This window comes from Echeneis naucrates, chromosome 17, assembly GCF_900963305.1.
Source record: "Echeneis naucrates chromosome 17, fEcheNa1.1, whole genome shotgun sequence".
NCBI lineage: Eukaryota > Metazoa > Chordata > Actinopteri > Carangiformes > Echeneidae > Echeneis > Echeneis naucrates.
This window is the reverse complement of record NC_042527.1, coordinates 2588535-2606935: the sequence shown is the minus strand read 5'-3', so window position 1 is coordinate 2606935 and position 18401 is coordinate 2588535. Positions and strand designations below refer to the sequence as shown.

The 18401-nt window shown below is 39.4% G+C and overlaps 1 protein-coding gene across 1 annotated transcript; it reads left to right on the top strand.

The window, feature by feature from the left end:
- The first annotated feature begins 7788 nt into the window (after positions 1-7788).
- Positions 7789-16272, top strand: mrpl37 (mitochondrial ribosomal protein L37). Its single transcript, XM_029525762.1, has 8 exons — positions 7789-8268; positions 11653-11836; positions 12289-12404; positions 12497-12685; positions 12788-12942; positions 13054-13185; positions 15622-15696; positions 15994-16272. The coding sequence occupies exons 1-8, from the start codon at positions 7884-7886 to the stop codon at positions 16069-16071; spliced, it is 1314 nt and encodes a 437-aa protein (XP_029381622.1). The 5' UTR covers positions 7789-7883; the 3' UTR covers positions 16072-16272.
- The last annotated feature ends 2129 nt before the right edge of the window (positions 16273-18401 follow it).

The following is an 18401-nucleotide window of genomic DNA, read 5'->3' as shown; positions in this document are numbered from 1 at the left end:
AGAAGCACTAACAAGCAGATCGGAATTATCTAACAAAGTGGTGGAGAGATGACCAGGGTTTTATGGAGTGGTTGATTACTGACAAATGAGAACCAGGTGTGCCTCCACCGTAGACCAGGGAACGTGGAGAGTTGGGGGGGGGGGGGTATTCCAGGTAGGAGGTTCAACAAACTCTGAGTTGACTTACTCTGAGATGGGGAAACTCTAAGTATCCAGAACGGCTGATCTGAGTTGGTTCAATCAAAACTGAGTATGTTGTGCGAGTGCACAACCTCTATAAAAAGCCATCATCAATGGAGCCCCAATACCATGAATCACCATGACAACCGAGGAAAAAAAAAAAGAATCAGTTATTTCACCCCAATGGAGTTGGAGGTCTTAATGCAGGCCTATGGAGAGTAAATGTAACACGACTGCAGCAGTGAAGAAGAGAGAGACAGCATGAGAGTCAACATGTAAGTTTGAATGTACTCTTCCATTGATTTTACATTTAACCGTATGAGATTGTAGTTTACAGTTATTAATATAAATGGGAATAACATCAGATTTTCATTTAGGTGCAATCCATCAGGGGAGAAGCGTATTTGGAAGTAGTTAAAAATGAAATATAAAAACATTCAAAAAGTTAAGGCATATTTTGCTGGGCTACAATCGTACCTCAATTTGATTTTAATTTTATTTTTTTAAATTGACTTAAGCTATTAAACAAAGTAAATATTAATTCAAGTAGTAATTTAAACCCCAAACAAAATATTGTTTTATCGTCATCTCATTTAATACCCCACTTCGTAGATTAACACATCATACAATATTTACCCATTTTTATTGAAGTCATTTAAAACGCTATGATGTGTACACAAATTAAATAAAATCTACTAATTTAAAAAAAGATTAATATTTGAATTCTGCTTAGCCAACAGAAAGAAGGCAGAGGCCCAAAAAATGGGTGGAGCCGCCACCACCACTTCTGAAAGAAGCTGAGGAACTGGAACCACCGGTGGCTGTGGGCCTCCTGGGGGGAAGCTCATCTGAGTCTGTCAACACCCAAGACACAAGTGCTTACATCAGATGTAAGTATACACTTGTGTCTTTTAAAAAATGAAACGTGTATATATAACGTATATAAAATCTCAACCCCCCCCCCAACAGCTGTGGATGGTGTCATCTGCCTCGATTAGCCTCCAACTAAAGCCATTGAACACGTGGCAGTTGTATTCTGAAGTATTCTGAAACAGTATCTTTTCCTGTATCACAGGAGGAGGATAATGATGATGTTGATGATGATGATGATGAAGAAGAAACACTGTCTGCTGCCACAGGGAGAGCAGCAGAATGTATAGAATTTAGAATAATAATAATATATGATATAAATCAGTCACCTGCAATCCTGTGGAATTCCTCTTTGATGTTTCTTACAGGTTTGTGTCCTGGGAACACTACCTTCATTGGCAACAGCCGTTTCGATACTTTTCTCACAGCTCTACACACTGTTGCCTTTCCATAGTGCTCTGGATCACTGATGTTGTTAACAAAATTACTGTTTGCAAAAAATCTCAGCACTACGCATAAAATTTGCTGTGATGTGAGCACACGTCAACAGTGTGTGGTTTCTAAAATTCACAGAATTTCTGTTTTTAAGACCCGAATCTCCCGACTAATAGTTTCCAGGCTAAAGCCCTTTTCCATCTTCCTCCCAGCTAGGTCGACTGTTTCATGGCCACCGTCTCCTTCCATTTCACTGCTAGCTAGCAATTTCTCCATTTCATCTTTCGCCGTGTGAAGGATTCTGAATGTATAATTGTAAATCATCTGCATTTCAACTATCAAGTTTCTGATGTTTGTTAGCTTGCTGGATTCCTCTAATTTTATCATTTTGTCTTGTTGCTGCTGCAATCGTTTCAATGAAAATGGAAAAGAGGGATAAAGAGAGTGGGCATCCTTGTCTGGTTCCCTGCTGAAGTGACCCTGTTAGTGACTGTTGCGGCTTTAGGTGAAGTGTAAAGAATTTTAATCCAGTGGATGAACGACTGTCTGAAGCCAAACCTGCATACGGTGCTAAATGAAAAGGTTCAATTTACTTTCTTAAATGCTTCCTCTGCATCCAATGACACAATAACTGTGTGGTTTGGTTGTGTTTATGCTATGCTGATTAGGTTTAAGAGTCTGCGGATATTGTCTGAACCTTGCCTATTTTTTATGAAACCTGTTGGGCCTGGGTGAATTAAGATGGGAGTGATCAATTAAATTCTGGATGCAAGTGTTTTGGTAATGATTTTCAGGTCAGTGTTAATTAGTGAGAGTTGACGGTAGCTGCAAGGGTGGGTTGGATTCTTAGGATTTTTATTTTGTCATGACTGCTGTGTTCATATGGGTGGGAATGGCAGAGGTGGTTTTAATTTCTGTTGTGACTTTGAAGAACAGTGGTGATAAGATATCCCAAAAATGTTTAAGAATTCAGCTGGAAATCCATCGGCTCCTGGTGATTTATTGTTGGGCATCTTATTGAGGGCTTGAGTTCTTGGCGGCCATGGGTGCATAATCTTATATGCTTGTTCTTTGGTTCGTGAAAGTAGATCCAGATTATTAAGAAAGTTGTCCATATTTTAGACAACTTTCAGATAAAATCATACGGGGAGATTTCAAAATTGATATAGATGTAGAAAGTGAGAGCCTTAGTTCTGGGTTTCTTTCCTTATGTGGCAGAACTAGAGGGTATGGGAGGAAGCCAAAAACGCCACCTGGGGACAAAACCCCAAGAAATGTAAGGATTAATGTTAATCAACTGAACTTGAAATTAGGGCAGGCAGGTACACTCACGGGGGGACAGAGACGTGTTTCTAATTAAAGAATTTTATTTATAAATGAAGGGAATGATCTGAAAAGCAAACAAAGTGGTTAAAAACACAATAGTTAAACCAAATACATATTTTATTATAACAAGTTAAAAAGTAAAATCTTTTAACAATACATGAATCCAAACAGAAACCAAAAGAACTGAAGTGGTCTAGAGTCAGCTGGTGAGGTGGCAGACTACTCAGGTGTATCTAGGGGTGCTACCATATTCTAACCAGTGCAGTCACAGCAACCTAAACACACTCACAGCAAATGGTGAAGACAATGTGCGTCCCAGTGCATTCTAGCACAGCAAGCGGTGAAGGGACCTCACCCAGGATGACTAGCCTCCCCCAGCGGACTGGCTTGCAGTCCCACTAGAAGCACTGCACTAGAAACAAGATTAAACAATAAAACCAGTTGGTCCAGAAAGCTAATATTTACAAATCAGCTACCTAAGGCTACTATGTGAGGTAGAAGACAAAAAAGCAACAGGTGGCAACCTGTAACAATAAACAACAAATTAGCTTTGCCCCCTATATATAATGAAAGGATCTGTCCATGCCCCCTACTTACCACCATAAGAAATCAGGGCTAGACACAGGAGAGGAAAACACATCTACAACCATCTATAGAATAAAAAAGTGGGAGTTAAGTCAGAGAGACTCATGATTTAGATTATGAGAGAGAACAGACCACCAACCTGGCAGAAGAGGCCAGGACAAAGGGAGACAGTTGCCTTAAATCAGGCCTTGGTTAGGGGATGACAGAATGGAGGGGTCAAGTCTGGAGCTGCATTCAGGGACTGTGGGGAAAATAGTCCTCACAACACTTACTAGATTCAATTGGCTTTTCACAGCATGTGAATGAACCCACTCATTGCTTCAACTTTATCCTTAATAAGGTTAATAATGTTCTAACATGTAACATAACATTGAAATTGACAAGTTAACAATTTTTCCTCAAAACTCTTTTGACTGACCATTCCCACATTACATTTGAGTTTACTTTAACTGACTCCACAATATCGAGGAATAAATTCTGCTATATCATCATCATCATTCCAACAATGCCACATCTAAATTCAAATGAGGATTTCTCCCATACACAGGTTGATGACCTTGTAATTAGCACTATGGCCACACTGTATTCAAATCTTGATAATGCTGCCCCTCTCAAAAAGAAAGTAATAAAACAGAGGAGGATGGCTCTGTGTTATAGTTCCGTCACAGACGTCACAGAAATTAGAAAGAAAATGGCATTCCAGCTGGAAGAGTCTCACCAAGCCTGGAAAGAAAGCTTAAAAATGCTGCAGGCATTGAAGATATATGGAGGCAGGCAAATTTAGGAGGGTCTAAAACAAAGAGAGTTGCAATTCAGTATGTTCAAGAAGGAGGGCAAGTTAATAAGATAAGGAGGCAAGGTAGCTTAGAGGATGTTGGTGACAGTGAGATGCAGGTAGATTTAGGAGGAAAGCTTGCTGTTCCCCATGAGGAGCCTAAACAAAGCTAAGGCCTGATATAATTTTGTGGTCGAGGAGTAGAATGAGAGTATATTTCATAGAGCTGACTGTGCTGTGGGAGGATTCAGTTGAAGAAGCATATGAAAGGAAAAAGCTCAGGTATGCAGATCTAGGTAAGGATGCTGAGCAGCGAGGATGGAAGGTTAGGATTTGTCTAGTGGAAGTAGGATGTAGAGGGTTTGTAGCCAGCTCTGTTGTTGCTTTGTTGAGGGAGTTAGGAGGAAGGGGACAGAGGGTGAGGAAGATGAGGCAGTAAGATCCAGTAGATTTGGATTAGAAGAACTAATAGTAGCTGGTGTCCCAGCAGGGGGAGCTCTTAAGATAGACAGACACTAGGGAGAAGCTGAGGAAGAAATCCAGGAAGAGGAAGTGTATTTAAGTGGAGGGTGTGGCCTGTTGGAGCCTCTTTGAGACCATGTGGTTAGTCCAGGTAAGTTGGCCTGTATTGGTTTGATTTGGTTTTTATTATAGGACTGTCCAGGTGAGTTTGTTTGCTGAATCTGCTAGTGTAGCTTATCCTCCACCTCCTGCACCCTCTATACTTTTATGCCCCCTACCCAAACCAGGGTGTGTATCCCCACCCCGCTTTCACTGGTGCAGTTGGTGAGAGGTCAGAGTAGGTGATAGTAGTGCTGTTTGAGATAGTTGTCTTTGTGTGAGGAGGGGGTGATGGCTGGCATTAGGGGGTGACTCTGGGACGCCAGTGTTCACGGTCTAGCCTCCTGGATGTGTCGTGGGCCTAACTAGACAAAACACCGGTGAAAGGAGGTTCCCACCTGATGACCCCAAAGAGATGTTAGCTATCACTGCTCACTGGCCTAGTTAGCTATTATCTGTAGGACACATAGGGCAGGGCGAATGTTTGTTGTTAGGGAGCAGTGAAGTTGTTAGTTTTAGGGAGTTAATCACTGGGTCTGGTCCATTTTTTTGTTGCACAAGTTTCTTGTGTTTACTCTAAATTCTTATGAAATCAATCCTTTGTGTCCTTGTTGGCCTGGATGCATTCCAGAGCAGCAATTTACATCCATCGCCTGATAATGTTATCAGGCCAACCTGAGTGAAGGATCAGAGAAGGGGTACCTCTCTGAGGTGGTAACCCTTTCTTTGGACCTCAAAATATTCCCCTCTCTGAACGATGAACTATCCTTTAATGTCCTTTATCTGTGACAGATTCCACTTTCTTCTTTAAAGGGAAGCACAGCTCTCTTTAGTCTGAGCTATACAATGCTGTCCTGTATGGACAAAGTGGTGAACAGTCACTTTGTGAATAGATCCCTCATGATGTCCACCTTGCTTGGTTATGGCTTGTTCATCTTCATCCATCTTTGACAGGACCCCTTTCAGATCTGCCTCTGCTGTCAAATGGGTCTCATATGGTGTTTGTTTGGCTTTCCTGAAATTCTGGAAAGACACTTTCCCCAGTATCAGTCAGCTCTGACTTTGACAGCTTTGACTTCTGACACCTGAGAATTTGAGAAACAAATTCTTAAAGTCATATTTTATCCTTGATCCTTCAGTCTGTTTAGGAGGTGATGGTAAAACTATATCTTTTATTGAGGGAAATTAAAAATTAAATCATCTTTGGTACTCATTGGAAAACAACCTGATGGGAATTTTCTTCTGCAACCAAAAAGAGTTTGTGTGATTAATTTATTTTTTATTATTTTGGCAAAGACATAAAAAAAAATATCCAAAAGAAAATGAATAGGAATATACCTGAAGGACTCACAAGAACGTTTTTATTTTTGGAAAATGTCACTTAACAAAAGTGCAGTCCACCAGTGGGTGATGATAAAGCTCCATATGGCTCATATAGGAGTAACTGGAAATGAAAGAGCAGACAGGTGGGCAAAAGAAGGAACAAGAAACAATCATATCAACATTCAAGTTCCATTAAGAAACCCAAAATGAAGCATAAATTAAAAGAAAGGTGGCAAAAGCAATGGGAAGAAGAAAGAACAGGCAGATGGTTTTATAGAATTCAAAGAGTTGGAATTACAAGAGAGAAATTGTAGCAGGGTTGCAAAAAAAGAAAAGTGATGAAGTTTGTCAGAATTGGTTTGTTTTGTTCTTTGGATCCTTTTTTTGTTTGTCAGCAAGTTGTAGTGCTGCTGGCTTTTATTTTACATGCAATGCTGTCTTATTTATTTAGACAGCGGGTCGTTGCCTAGCAACCGCAGAGCATCTGTTCATCTCTGTTTGATAGCTGTATGTGTGGTATGTATTGTCAAATCCATGTTTTTTTTTTTTTATAAATTATCATTTTTTTTGGAGTAAAGGAAAATAACATATATGGTTCCATGTTTGATTTTGGCACGTTTTGTGATGGTTTTTAAGTGTTTTTTTTTTTTTTTTTTTTTTGTTTCGTATGTTTTAACTGTTTTATCATTTTAACCGTTACTGTCCTCCTAACGGTCAGCTTTTAACGTTTACATGGTTTCGGTTTATTTAGGTGTTTGTTTGCAACTTAACTAATGTATAGGGGCAGGAGCGAGCTTATAATCATTTGTGTATGACCATCCCCCTGTTATGTTGTCTTCTCCAAGTATGTTTACTTTTTTTTTTTTTTTTTTTTTTTTTTTTGATGCCAAGTGATGTTTGGGTTTGCCTTGCATGTTGTATTAGTCTACTGGTATGTGTATTTTCTTATTCTGTTTAAAATTGTAGGTTCATGGTTGTTTGTTACATGATTAGATTAATGGATTCCCCCTTTTCTTTTCTTTTTTTTTTTAGATTTCTTTAAAAAAAAAAAAACAAAAAAAAAAAAACTATACGATCAATCTGTGGCCCCCTTCTCCATTTGACAGCTGTATGTGTGGGGCAGGAGCGAGCTCATAATCATTTGTGTGTGTGACCATCCGCCTATTTTGTTGACTTCTTCAGCTGTGTGTATGGCTACTATTAAACACCGTGAACCTGATCTGTGTCATGTCTATACTGGACCCAAGACGAACAAGAGGGTTACATCAGCAAGAGCCTGGAGAGAGTAAACAATGGTTATGATTTGGTCATTCAGGACTTAACAGCACACTGTAAAAAAAAAAAAAAATAAATAAAGAAACATGCATCAGGAAAATGTGACTATTGTGATCAGCAGGAAACAGTAGAACATGCCATACTGTACACAGTATAAGGAAGAAAGAAAATATCTGATTTTGAGCCTTACAAAACAGAAGCTGAGATTAGATTTAAATTACATGCTACAGATAGTATCGAGTGAAAAATACTATGACACTTTGTTACAATATTTGGATCGAACTGGATTGATTAAAATATAAATTTTCTTTATTAATTGAATAAGTTTCCTTACATATAACGACTAAATAATAATCTCGGTCCACACTCCATACCAGTCGGTGGCGGTAATGCACCATAAGGTTTTTTACCAACCGCCAATAAAACCAAGAAGAAGAAGAAGAAGAAGAAGAAGAAGGTCGGCGTATCAGATGGCGGCTCCCTGCTGGAACGTCTGAAAACAAGCTAACATCTAATCCACGGCTTCGCTCTCTAAAACGTAATAAATCGGACCATGTTTCGGGAAACAGCTCCGTGTTTCAAAATGGCGTCATCGCTGTTGACTCAGCCTGTTCTTCTGAAGGAATTGAGACCGTTGACAGCACACGCTGGAATAAACAACCTGCAGGCCCGGAGACACTTTGGTGTCGGCCGCTGTCTCAAGGCCAAAGTTCCCCCTGCACGGAGAGCTAGGGAGAGAGTGGACATCCCCGGACTGGAGATGATCTCCTACGGGGAAAGGATGCATTATGTGCCGGGGCTGGCTAAGCCCGTCTTCTCAGAATGGGATAGGGGCTACAAAGACCCGAGACACTATATGTCCCCTCCGATGCACAAGATGCCACTGTTTAAGGAGGAACCGTGCTATGTGTTCAGCCAAAGGACGGGCATGTTGGAAGGTAAACTCGCAACCAGGTTACACTTTTCGTGAACTTATCTTTTATTGCATATCCGTTTCCGGGTCGCGTGGGTTTGCTAGTGCCAATGCCAGCTCACATTGGGCGAGGCGGAATCCATCGTAGGGCCAACACATGTCGGCTTTGAAAAAGAGGAAGATTTTCTGGGGTAGCTGTTAGAAGACTCCTCTTGCAACATTTCTGTCCCCATTCAACCATACACCACAAATTAATTAAAAGGATATAAATTAAACGACTGTCAAAGAGCCTAAAATCCTTGGCTACAATGACTCTGCGGTCTTCTTGGAGCCAAATATTTATTACTATTATTATTATTATTATTATTATTATTATTAACAATAACAATAAGTATAAAATAAAATTTTAAATACGTACATACACAATCATAACAATAAACGTTGCAATAATTCATTACAGTCTCCAAAATGTGTAAAGTAAGCGTGCGTGTGTGAAGGCAGAAGCAGTAACAGAGAGAGAAAGAGAGATGGAGGTCACCACGATTCTTGCCGGTCCCCTCTGTGCCTCCACTGGCTGTTTATGTTTTGCACAGTTGGCATGCTTGCTAACGTAATTGTTACCTCCATGTCCCATGCTGAAGTCAGCCCGACAGACTAACATGGCTCGCACTGACAAATGCAAAAGTGTTACACCACGCAGATTGGAATTTTAAAGCGTACTTCTTTTTGTTTACCCGCTTGCACATTTTGTGTATCCTGTGAATTGACGTAGGCCTGGATGTGGCTAGTGACGTATGGCATGCGAGGCCATAGCGGGGGCATTTGGGATGGGTTTGCCAGGTTGTCAGGTGCCACAACACATGAAACACCAATTTGAAAAGCCCTCTTAGTTTTGCCACCAATTGCTGTAACAAAAAACCAATAAGAAACTGTTGAGACTAGATTTGATTGAATGCAAAGTTAAAATTGAGATATTGACCTATTTTGTGATTTATTTATTTATTTTTTATTTATTTTTTTAATTTTGTGCAACAACAGGCACTCGGTGCGCTTGCTCACAGATTCTCTCGATCAGCACTTAATGTTGCACAACTCTTTCAAGTAGAGCTGGGCGGTTTCTATATCTCCTGGGTTAATGATTTGAATCTTGTTACTGACTCATGAATCACAAGTCAAAGGTCTCCATTATCCCGCATCCTATGAATCCTCTGGTTTGCTGCTGCTAAGTACACCAAGCGACATAGCAGACTCACCATAAACACTGCAGACTCAGATAATTGGTTTGGTTCAGTTCATTGACTCAAGTCAGTGGAATCGCTGGAAACACTAGTGAATCAGATGATTTGAGTGAACTAGTTCACTGACTCTGGTCAGCGGATCCCACCTTTCCGGTAAGCGGACTCAGGTGATTTGGTTCACTCATTTAAATCCAGTCAGTCAATCTATGTCATAAGTTAAAAATATATATTGCAATAAAGAAGTGGTCAAACACACTGGTGTTTGTTATGTGGCTGATATGTTTCATGCACATGCTATAATAATGATTATTATTATTATTATTATTATTATCTGTAATAGTTACCTGTAGTAGTGGCATAGACTATTAATGCAGCATATTTTACTGTCAACAAATAAACAAAAAACTAAATTATGCTACTAAGTTTTATTTATTTATTTATTTTTTTGGTGTGTGGAATTTTAAAATAAATGAACCAGAATGCCAGTCAAGCAAATGACAGAGGAGGAAGCAACCTGATTGTCTGTTTCGCATTTCATCCGGATATTTTAGGTTGCTGTGTTGTTGCTATAGCTGTTTGCTGTGCTGTTGTACTGACGTTTGCCGTGCTATTGCCCAGTATCTTAATGGGCAGCTGCCACATTCGACTATGGTTGCCTAATTGGCTGTTCTTAGCTAGCGTTTAAACTGGCTCCTTCGAGAAGCAAAGTGAGCTCCGGCCAATAACAGCATTGTAGGGTGTGAGCTGTCTCATGACTTGGAAGCATTAAGCAGCCGGGACCCCTGAAAGTGTTCAAGCAAGCCAGGCGCATGATGGGTGTTTTCAGGAATGACTTCAACACTTTGTTATGCCAGATGACAAGTTTATCAAAATATTTTATGAAGCTTAACACAACCATCTACTTTTGTTAACTCTAGGATTTTAAGTCCAATTCAAGAATATGTTTTGCGTATGAAATGTGAAATTTTATCCATCTTGTCCATGGTTGACTCTGGAATATCTACAGCAGTGATTCCCAACCAGTGTGGCGCTGCATAGCTGTTGGGTATCACTGATCTACAGGTAATATCATGAATACATAGAGCAAGCTTGGCTGGACTTTCATACTGATACATTCAACATGACCCAGCAAAGAGAGAGGGAGCACAAATTAATTTGCTATAATTAGCTTCATACAAATTATGGAGAGATGGGGGAATATCTGTGCCAAGATATTTGATAAATTTTTTTAAAACCATCTAATCCACTCTAAAATTTTGTACTTAGATCATGCCACTGACTTCCATAGCCTCTGTTTAATCCACATTTAACAAATCCTTTGATGTAATCATTATCTTTGATTAGCTGGGCTAGCGGTTCCATACAAAATGGTGAACAGTGGGGGTGGCAGAGTGCCCTTTTCTACACCACTTTTGTGATTATATTTCAAGAACTGAATAGTACGAAAAGATTTTCAGACTATATAATTACACAACTTGTTGTTCAATAAAATGTCTTTTCATTTTTAAGTGTTATTTCATGTGGGACTACAGGAACAACCGGCCGATGTATTAAGGACCCCGGCAGAGTGGAGGTCAGCTTTGCTTTGACTGGTCAGTACATCAGCTTTGTACTGGAACTGGTACTGTCAGTCGTTAAGCGTCTGAGGATGTAGTACCAGCCTCCCATCTTGTTTTTTTACGGTTTCTTTATAGTGTACCCACGAAACTGTTGATCAAGATCAGCTAGCACCGTTAGCTCCGGTAAGGGAAAGCGGCTGACCGAATGTGGTACACAAAAACACTGAAGTTTGTCACTATTTACTTCCGTGTTTGAAAATAAGGTGGATAGGTTCATCCATAGATGAGCCTCCTGCTTCTTATTTCTAGCCGATTATAAAGGAAATAATGCAGCCCCTAATGTATGCTTTGGCACATTTCCGTTGTCCAGGTAGCTCAAACAGGAAGTCTTTATAACTCCAGCATACATCATCCACTTTGCCCAAATTCACCACACGTGATCAGACATATCCCCTGAGCAGGTCCCTGTGTGATCAGGCTCCAGTGCCAGTTCATTGCTGAATGAACCCAGCAACATCGACAGAATCTTGCAACATGCAATTAACATCTCTCTCTCACTCCCCCTCTCTCTCCCACCCTCTCTGGCTCTCTCTTTGTCTTTCTCTCTCTCAGGTGTGCGTCAGGCTCTGTGGTTGACTAAAACCAAGTTGATATCTGGTCTTCCTCCTCAGCTCATCTCATTGGCTGAGGATCCTGCAAATCAGATTCCTGACCAGGATGAGCGTGTGCAGAATGCCATCAAACATGCCCGCTTCTGGGATACAACAGAGGGCCGACCAGACAAACAGAAATACAGGTAAATGTACACAGTAAACCCTTATTAACTGGCTGTAAATTTATTACTTCCTTAATTCCATTGTGCATACACTCAAAAAAATTCACATTTTTCACATCACTGCCAGAGCAGAGATATTGTTTGTGTGTTAATGGCAGATCACGGACAGTTTTGGGGAATGTGATAACTGATTTAGTGATTGCTTGATAGGGCTTTGTATACATGATCAACAGAAATTGTTGTTGTTTGGTTAGGACTAGGGTTAAGCTTAGCCAGTCTGCCCTGAAGACACATGAAGTCACCCTATAAAATTTTGTTCATTCACAAGTTATGACTTTTGCTAATGATTGTGATTTTGTTCAAAAGTGTCAGTTGTTTTGAATTACTGTATTTAACACTCTAACACATAGTTAGGGAGTCACTCTCCTGTCCCTGACTGTGTGTGTGTGTGTGTGTTCATGCTCTTCCCTCAGTACCACTCTGCTGATGAACCTGATGCATCTGTGTGCGACTCTCCAGTGCAGTCACCCTCTGATTGGAAAGAGGATCCTTGCCGAGAAATATTCATTGGCAGCGACATGGAAAAGAGGTGTTCGGCCTATATATATATATATATATGTGTGTGTGTATAAAAGGGTTGATTGTTAATTCAATATTTTATTAATATCTACTTATAACCAGGTGAGGGCCTGTTCCAGATACGGGGTCAGAATGGATTGTTGCAGAATTGCATAGATCCTCTCCCTGAGGTTTCTGGGAAAGAGGAAGTTGCAAGCACAGCAGATCATGTCCTAGAAACCTTGTGTCCTGTCTCCCCCACCATTGACCTACAAAAAGTCAACGTGTACAGAAAGGAAGTGAACTGCTCAGGTTAGACAAATCCCACTTTACTCTCAAAGCTGTCTGCAGGTTTCCCTGAAGCTGAATTTAGGATTATCCACTGTAATTATGTGACACCTCTCATCCAATCAGGTTTCACTGATGACTACCCTTACCCTCATGCCCACACACTTTACTTCCTGGAGGAAGCTGATACTCGCTATAAGCTCCCACCAGAGCAGTTCAGAGCCAGCATGATCATGTTTACTTTTGGAAATGCTCTTGTCCGTGCGCACAAACTATATGGGGTAAGGATATGCAAACAACAGGTTCCAACTGATAACTGTCAATACACTTAACAGATTTATCATTCACCCTCTCTGTCTTTATCATCCTTACATGGTATGTTTGCATGTCAGAACCAGCCCCAAAGTGTATTAGATCGTCCTATAACAGTGCAGGCAGTGGGGACCAACGGTAGACTTTTCCAATTCTTGGTTCTCCAGCTCAACAGCACAGATCTCTCAAAGGACGATGGCGTCAAGAACCAGGTACTTCATCCTCATCAGTAGCTCAATGTAGTTTACAGTGATTTGTTAGACAATCAAACAAAGGCTAATGTTTATGGATGAATGGTGACATTTTATAAACCACTTGCTCTAAGTACACTCCACAATACTAAGATGCACTATATTAAAGTTTTTAATCTTGTTTTCTAATGTTCATAGTCATATCATGATATCATCGCAACATATTATAAGACAGATTCTTTGCACACAAACAAGCCAAACCTCAGGGGTCAGGATAAACGGAGAACAAAAAAAACCCAATTATAGGGAATATTCGTACTAGTCACCTTATCATTAATCATACTCTTATATAGTTTACTTTCTAGTCAACAATTCTATTCCATATTAAATAACTGACTCAACTATTTATAATGTTATCATCTCTGAACATGCTCCTGGATCTATTACCTACCAAGAAAGAACACCAACCCAACCCTGACCACAAATGGTGTTTCAACAACTCTGAGACAAAGATTTTACTATTTCAAGAAGAATTAAAAAAAAAGATACAGCAGAGGTAGTAATGAGAGGTAAAACAATTTCTTATTGTCACTAACTCAAACCCAATCGGAAATCCTAGACGCCTCTCTAGGGATGAAATCACTGGATGAAATACGCCAAACAATAAATCCCCTGGACCAGATGACACAGTAGAATTCTACAAACAATTTTGGTCTCTCCTTTCAGCATCCTTCCTTCAAAGTAATATCTGAAAATCAACAAAAACGCACATCTTATCATATGAACATTGCCAATATTGCACTCATCCGAAAACCAAGCAAGGACACTAATTGTTCTAAAGACCGTCCCATCTCATTAATCAAGACAGAAACAAAAATTCTGAGCCAAGCTTTATCATTAATACATGTAGATCAAACTGGCTTTCACCAATCCAATCAAAACACCCAACCGTAGACCATCAGCATTTGCTATAACCAACTTCCATTGCAGAGGCACTCGCCACACATGCCTATTATCCCCATTATTATTTGCACTTTTCAGCGAATCTTAAGCAGCTTCCATTAGACAATGTGAACACATCTCAGGTATCTAATCAAAGTCACATCATCATAAAATCATTTATATGCCAATGATATTATGTTATATATCGCATGCCTTTCATCCTCACTTCCATTGCTCCTTAATCTAATTAGCAACTATATAGTGGCTTGTCTGGCTACTTCATCCACTGGACAAAACTTTGTCTATAAGCAAGTGGGAAGCTGGGACTGGGGACGCCCTTCTAAACAAATAACAGCAGCCATCTAATACCTTGTAGTGTGCTTTTCTCCAAATATTATCAGTCCATACCACCTTAGCTACATGCTCTTATAGCAAGGAATACAATACTGGAAAGATGGAATAAATTACCTTTATCCTTAATTGGCCAAATATCAACAGCTAAAACTAACATTCATCCAAACATAAACGTCAAGTTATTTGTGTTCCTAAACTTCACTGACTGCCGAAACCCAACTCTGCATAGACGACCACAGAGGATGCTGGATAACTTCACTCATTTTCTTGTTTTATTGTGATTTGATAGGATGAGTGTTGGTAGTACTTGTAGTGGGTAATTAGATTGATAACCTTAAACAAATTCCTGCCATAGGATAAACAAACGTATTCATGTATTTTAATGATCTCCTAAATATCTGTAATTGAATTTATTCTCACTTCCCATGGATAACTAAATCGTATCCTTCAGCCCATCAAAAGGCTATGGAGTCAGAACTCTCGCAGGGCTTTTCACGAATGCACATGCTTTGCTTTGTAGTTGTATTTCAGACTCATGAATGCACACAATATGTTTTGCAAATACAACATACTTTGGGTCACAAATATACTTTTGAGGCACACTTATAACATAAATTCACAGAGCATACAAATTGCTGTATGCGCATTTACAAAATCTGTATGTTGAATTTTGAGACTGCCCTGACTTCACTCATGACCTTCAACCAAAGCCAAAAAGATTATAACATTACAGATCGTTGTTTTTTTTCTGTATATTCAATGAAAGGAATTTATACAACACATAAAGAAAAGATAAACCTCAGAGATTTCAATAGTGAAATTATAATCACTTCAAGCTAAATATATATATATATATATACACACACACACATATTTTTGGCATCCAATGACACAAAAACGTCAATCTCCACAGACAAATGGGCCAAAGATATAAATATTATGCTTAACAATTCAGTGGTTTTAGTCTCAGACTCTCCTAGATTTTAACATTGCTCAGTGATTTTATTCATGGATAAATACTAAACCATTGGAATTTAGATTCTTGTCCTCGTAAGAAGTTCTGTTTCAGTCATTTGATTAAATGAAATAAAACTACACATGCACCAGCTTTATGTGATGATCTCAGTCACTGCTCTTGTAAGTATCTTCTTCTCTATACAGGTGTGGCTGGATGAAGATGCTCAGCTCTATGATTTTGCAAAAGTCCGACCAATGATCAAGAAAAAACAAGTGAAGGTAAGAAAGATGAGCTACAAACAGTTGTATTATCTCATCTGGCTGTCGTGTAAAGATCCTTTAATTATTTATTTTATGAATTAATTTTTATGTCAGCCTTTTAAGACCATTGTAACCAAGGCAAGTTAATATGATGCTCTGTGTACAGTCTGTTTATTATTGTAAAGTTAAGCAATGTGTGGTGCACCTGCCGCCATAGGAGTGACATTTGTGGAGACACGCTTATTTATGATGGTGATGGTGGTTCAGCGGGGAGTACATGGTGGATTCTGATGGTCACTGTGTTCTTCACTGTAGGTACCAGCTGGTCTGGCAGGATACAAGCCAGAAACTTTCAGGAAGTTCCTGGCCCTGTATCTACATGGAGCTGTATAGGATAGCCTACCTTTAGGACAGGTCACCTTCGTGTCTGTAAATGGATGAACACACAGCAGTCCAGTATGTTCGTACCTGGGACTGAAAATCCCTGCTCCTACCATGAACTCAACTGAATTACAGCTTCTTGTTTTCATACTATGACTCTTAAGCAGTGTGCAAATTCATTCAATAAACCTGTTTTTGTTTTGTTTTGTTTAAGTGTGTCTGAATTTTCTTGTCCTCTTGGTGCATGCACAAAATTAATTCTCAAGTGCCTGGAAGTCAGCAGCATCCCAGTAAGGAAAAATAAACACTGAACAGTTTATTTTTGACTGGTGCCAGAAAGAATACAATTAGTGCAGCTAATTATATTAATGAATCGTGTGTAATGTAAATTTCCAGTCCTGGAATAATGATTTCTCATGATGTCCAGCAGGTAAAGCACAAATGGAAAAACATTTCTCTACATTGTTAGGCTTGTAGAAGATTAATATGTTAATATGTCAATTCAGTAAAATTTCAATGAGCCATTCCTTCTGATACTACATACAAACCAAAAGAAAGACAAACAGCTGACAAATGGCATTAACTTATGATGCTTTGCTCTTCACTCTTCTTTACTCAATTCAAAATTATTCTGTTCTATGACCATGTATAAGGTGACACTTGTCACAACCCTGCTCATGGGAAGAGGAGAGGACAACATGACTTTAAACCAAAATAGCAATTAACTAATGACAATATAAAATACGTAAATCAGTAACATCAGTAGTGTTTGGAGTATTAAATGAGTGGCCAGTGAAATGTGGTAAGCAAAGAAAATGAACGAAAGGACAACCTCAACCAAAACAAAATGTATGCCCGATTTGATCCACCAGATTATATAGCTGAGGGGTAGCAGGCACAGATAATGTCTTTCCCAATTTCTTCTTGAAAAGAAAAGAGGTGACACACTAATGTAGCTCCACAAATGGGATCTATTTTTTACTATACTGTACATCGAAATATATGGTAAAAGCAGTTGTAGAAATATGAGAGTGCTGTCAGCCTTGTTGTCTACATGCCCTAACCCACACCAGACCTGCTTCAACAGACATTTTGGCTTTGATTTCACATAATATAATTATTCTCATTGTAAAAGTGAGGTACCCCAGAAGGGGAGTATATAGAGGTTGACCGGTGGTGTTCTTACAGTTGACAATAGAGAAGTGGCTAAAGAACTTAAAAAATACAAAATGTTGATGTGATCAGTCAGGTTGTCCCTTTTAATATATTTGCAACATTTTTTTAATTACCGTATTTTCCGCACTATAAGGCGCACCGCATTATAAAGCGCACCTTCAACGAATGACATATTTTAAAACTTTTTCCATATATAAGGCGCACCGCATTATAAGGCGCTACAGTAGAGGCTGGGGTTACGTTACGTTACGTTACGTTATGCGTTAATGTCCATATTCACAATATGACCAACCTTGTTCAACTGTAAACATACAAAAGAAACACGTAAAGCTCACTTTATCAGTTCATTCCTCATCTACCAATCCCTCGAATTCTTCTTCTTCAGTGTCCGAATTGAACAGCTGGGCGAATGCGGCATCCAACACGCCCGGCTCCGACTCATCAAAGTCATTCATCGAGTCAGTGTCGCTGTTGTCTGGCAGTTCAGTGACATATCACCCCAGGCATTTACGATCCACTGGCAGATATATATATGGATCAATATCAGTATTGATCCATATATAAGGCGCATGGTCAGCTTTTGAAAAAATTGAAGGCTCTTAGGTGCGCCTTATAGTGCGGAAAATACGGTATTATTTTCGTGTAAAGCTGCACTATAATAACGTGAAAGACTTGGGAAGTTGGTGGGGGTGGGAGTGGTTGTTTCACCCTTGGCTCCAGTAAATGATTAATCCCGAAGTACAGTTTAATTTGTTTCCAAACTGTAGAATAAAATAGGGAATGCCCTGATTTTGTGTCAGTGGAGAAGACCTCTTCAGACGCATACCAGTCATACCAGTGTGTCAGTCTACCCAACGGTGAACTGCGTGAATATTCATTCCTAACTTTGAGGAGTTTTGTCAAGTTAATCAAATACAAATAGCGGAAGTCACCTGCTTTTCCTTCATCTTAAAATGTGGCATTAAAGGCTGGCTTTTTTCTTCTGCTAATGTCTTGCAATAGAATTTTTTTTTGCATTGATTTCATGTAATCTCAATATTCTCGTACATTCCACAGATACATTATGGATAGCTTTAATATCCATAAGAAAACAGCGGTATGTTGGCTTGCATAGCTTTTATTTTAAGAGGTATAACCGGAATATGTTTTGGTAATATCAGAGAATC

Coding starts and splice junctions, on each gene's coding strand:
- mrpl37 (XM_029525762.1), top strand. CDS start 7,884: ATGTTTCGGGAAACAGCTCCGTGTTTCAAAATGGCGTCATCGCTGTTG. Junction 12,686..12,787: donor AAAGGAAGTGAACTGCTCAG/GTTAGACAAATC, acceptor TCATCCAATCAG/GTTTCACTGATGACTACCCT. Junction 13,186..15,621: donor ACGATGGCGTCAAGAACCAG/GTACTTCATCCT, acceptor TTCTCTATACAG/GTGTGGCTGGATGAAGATGC.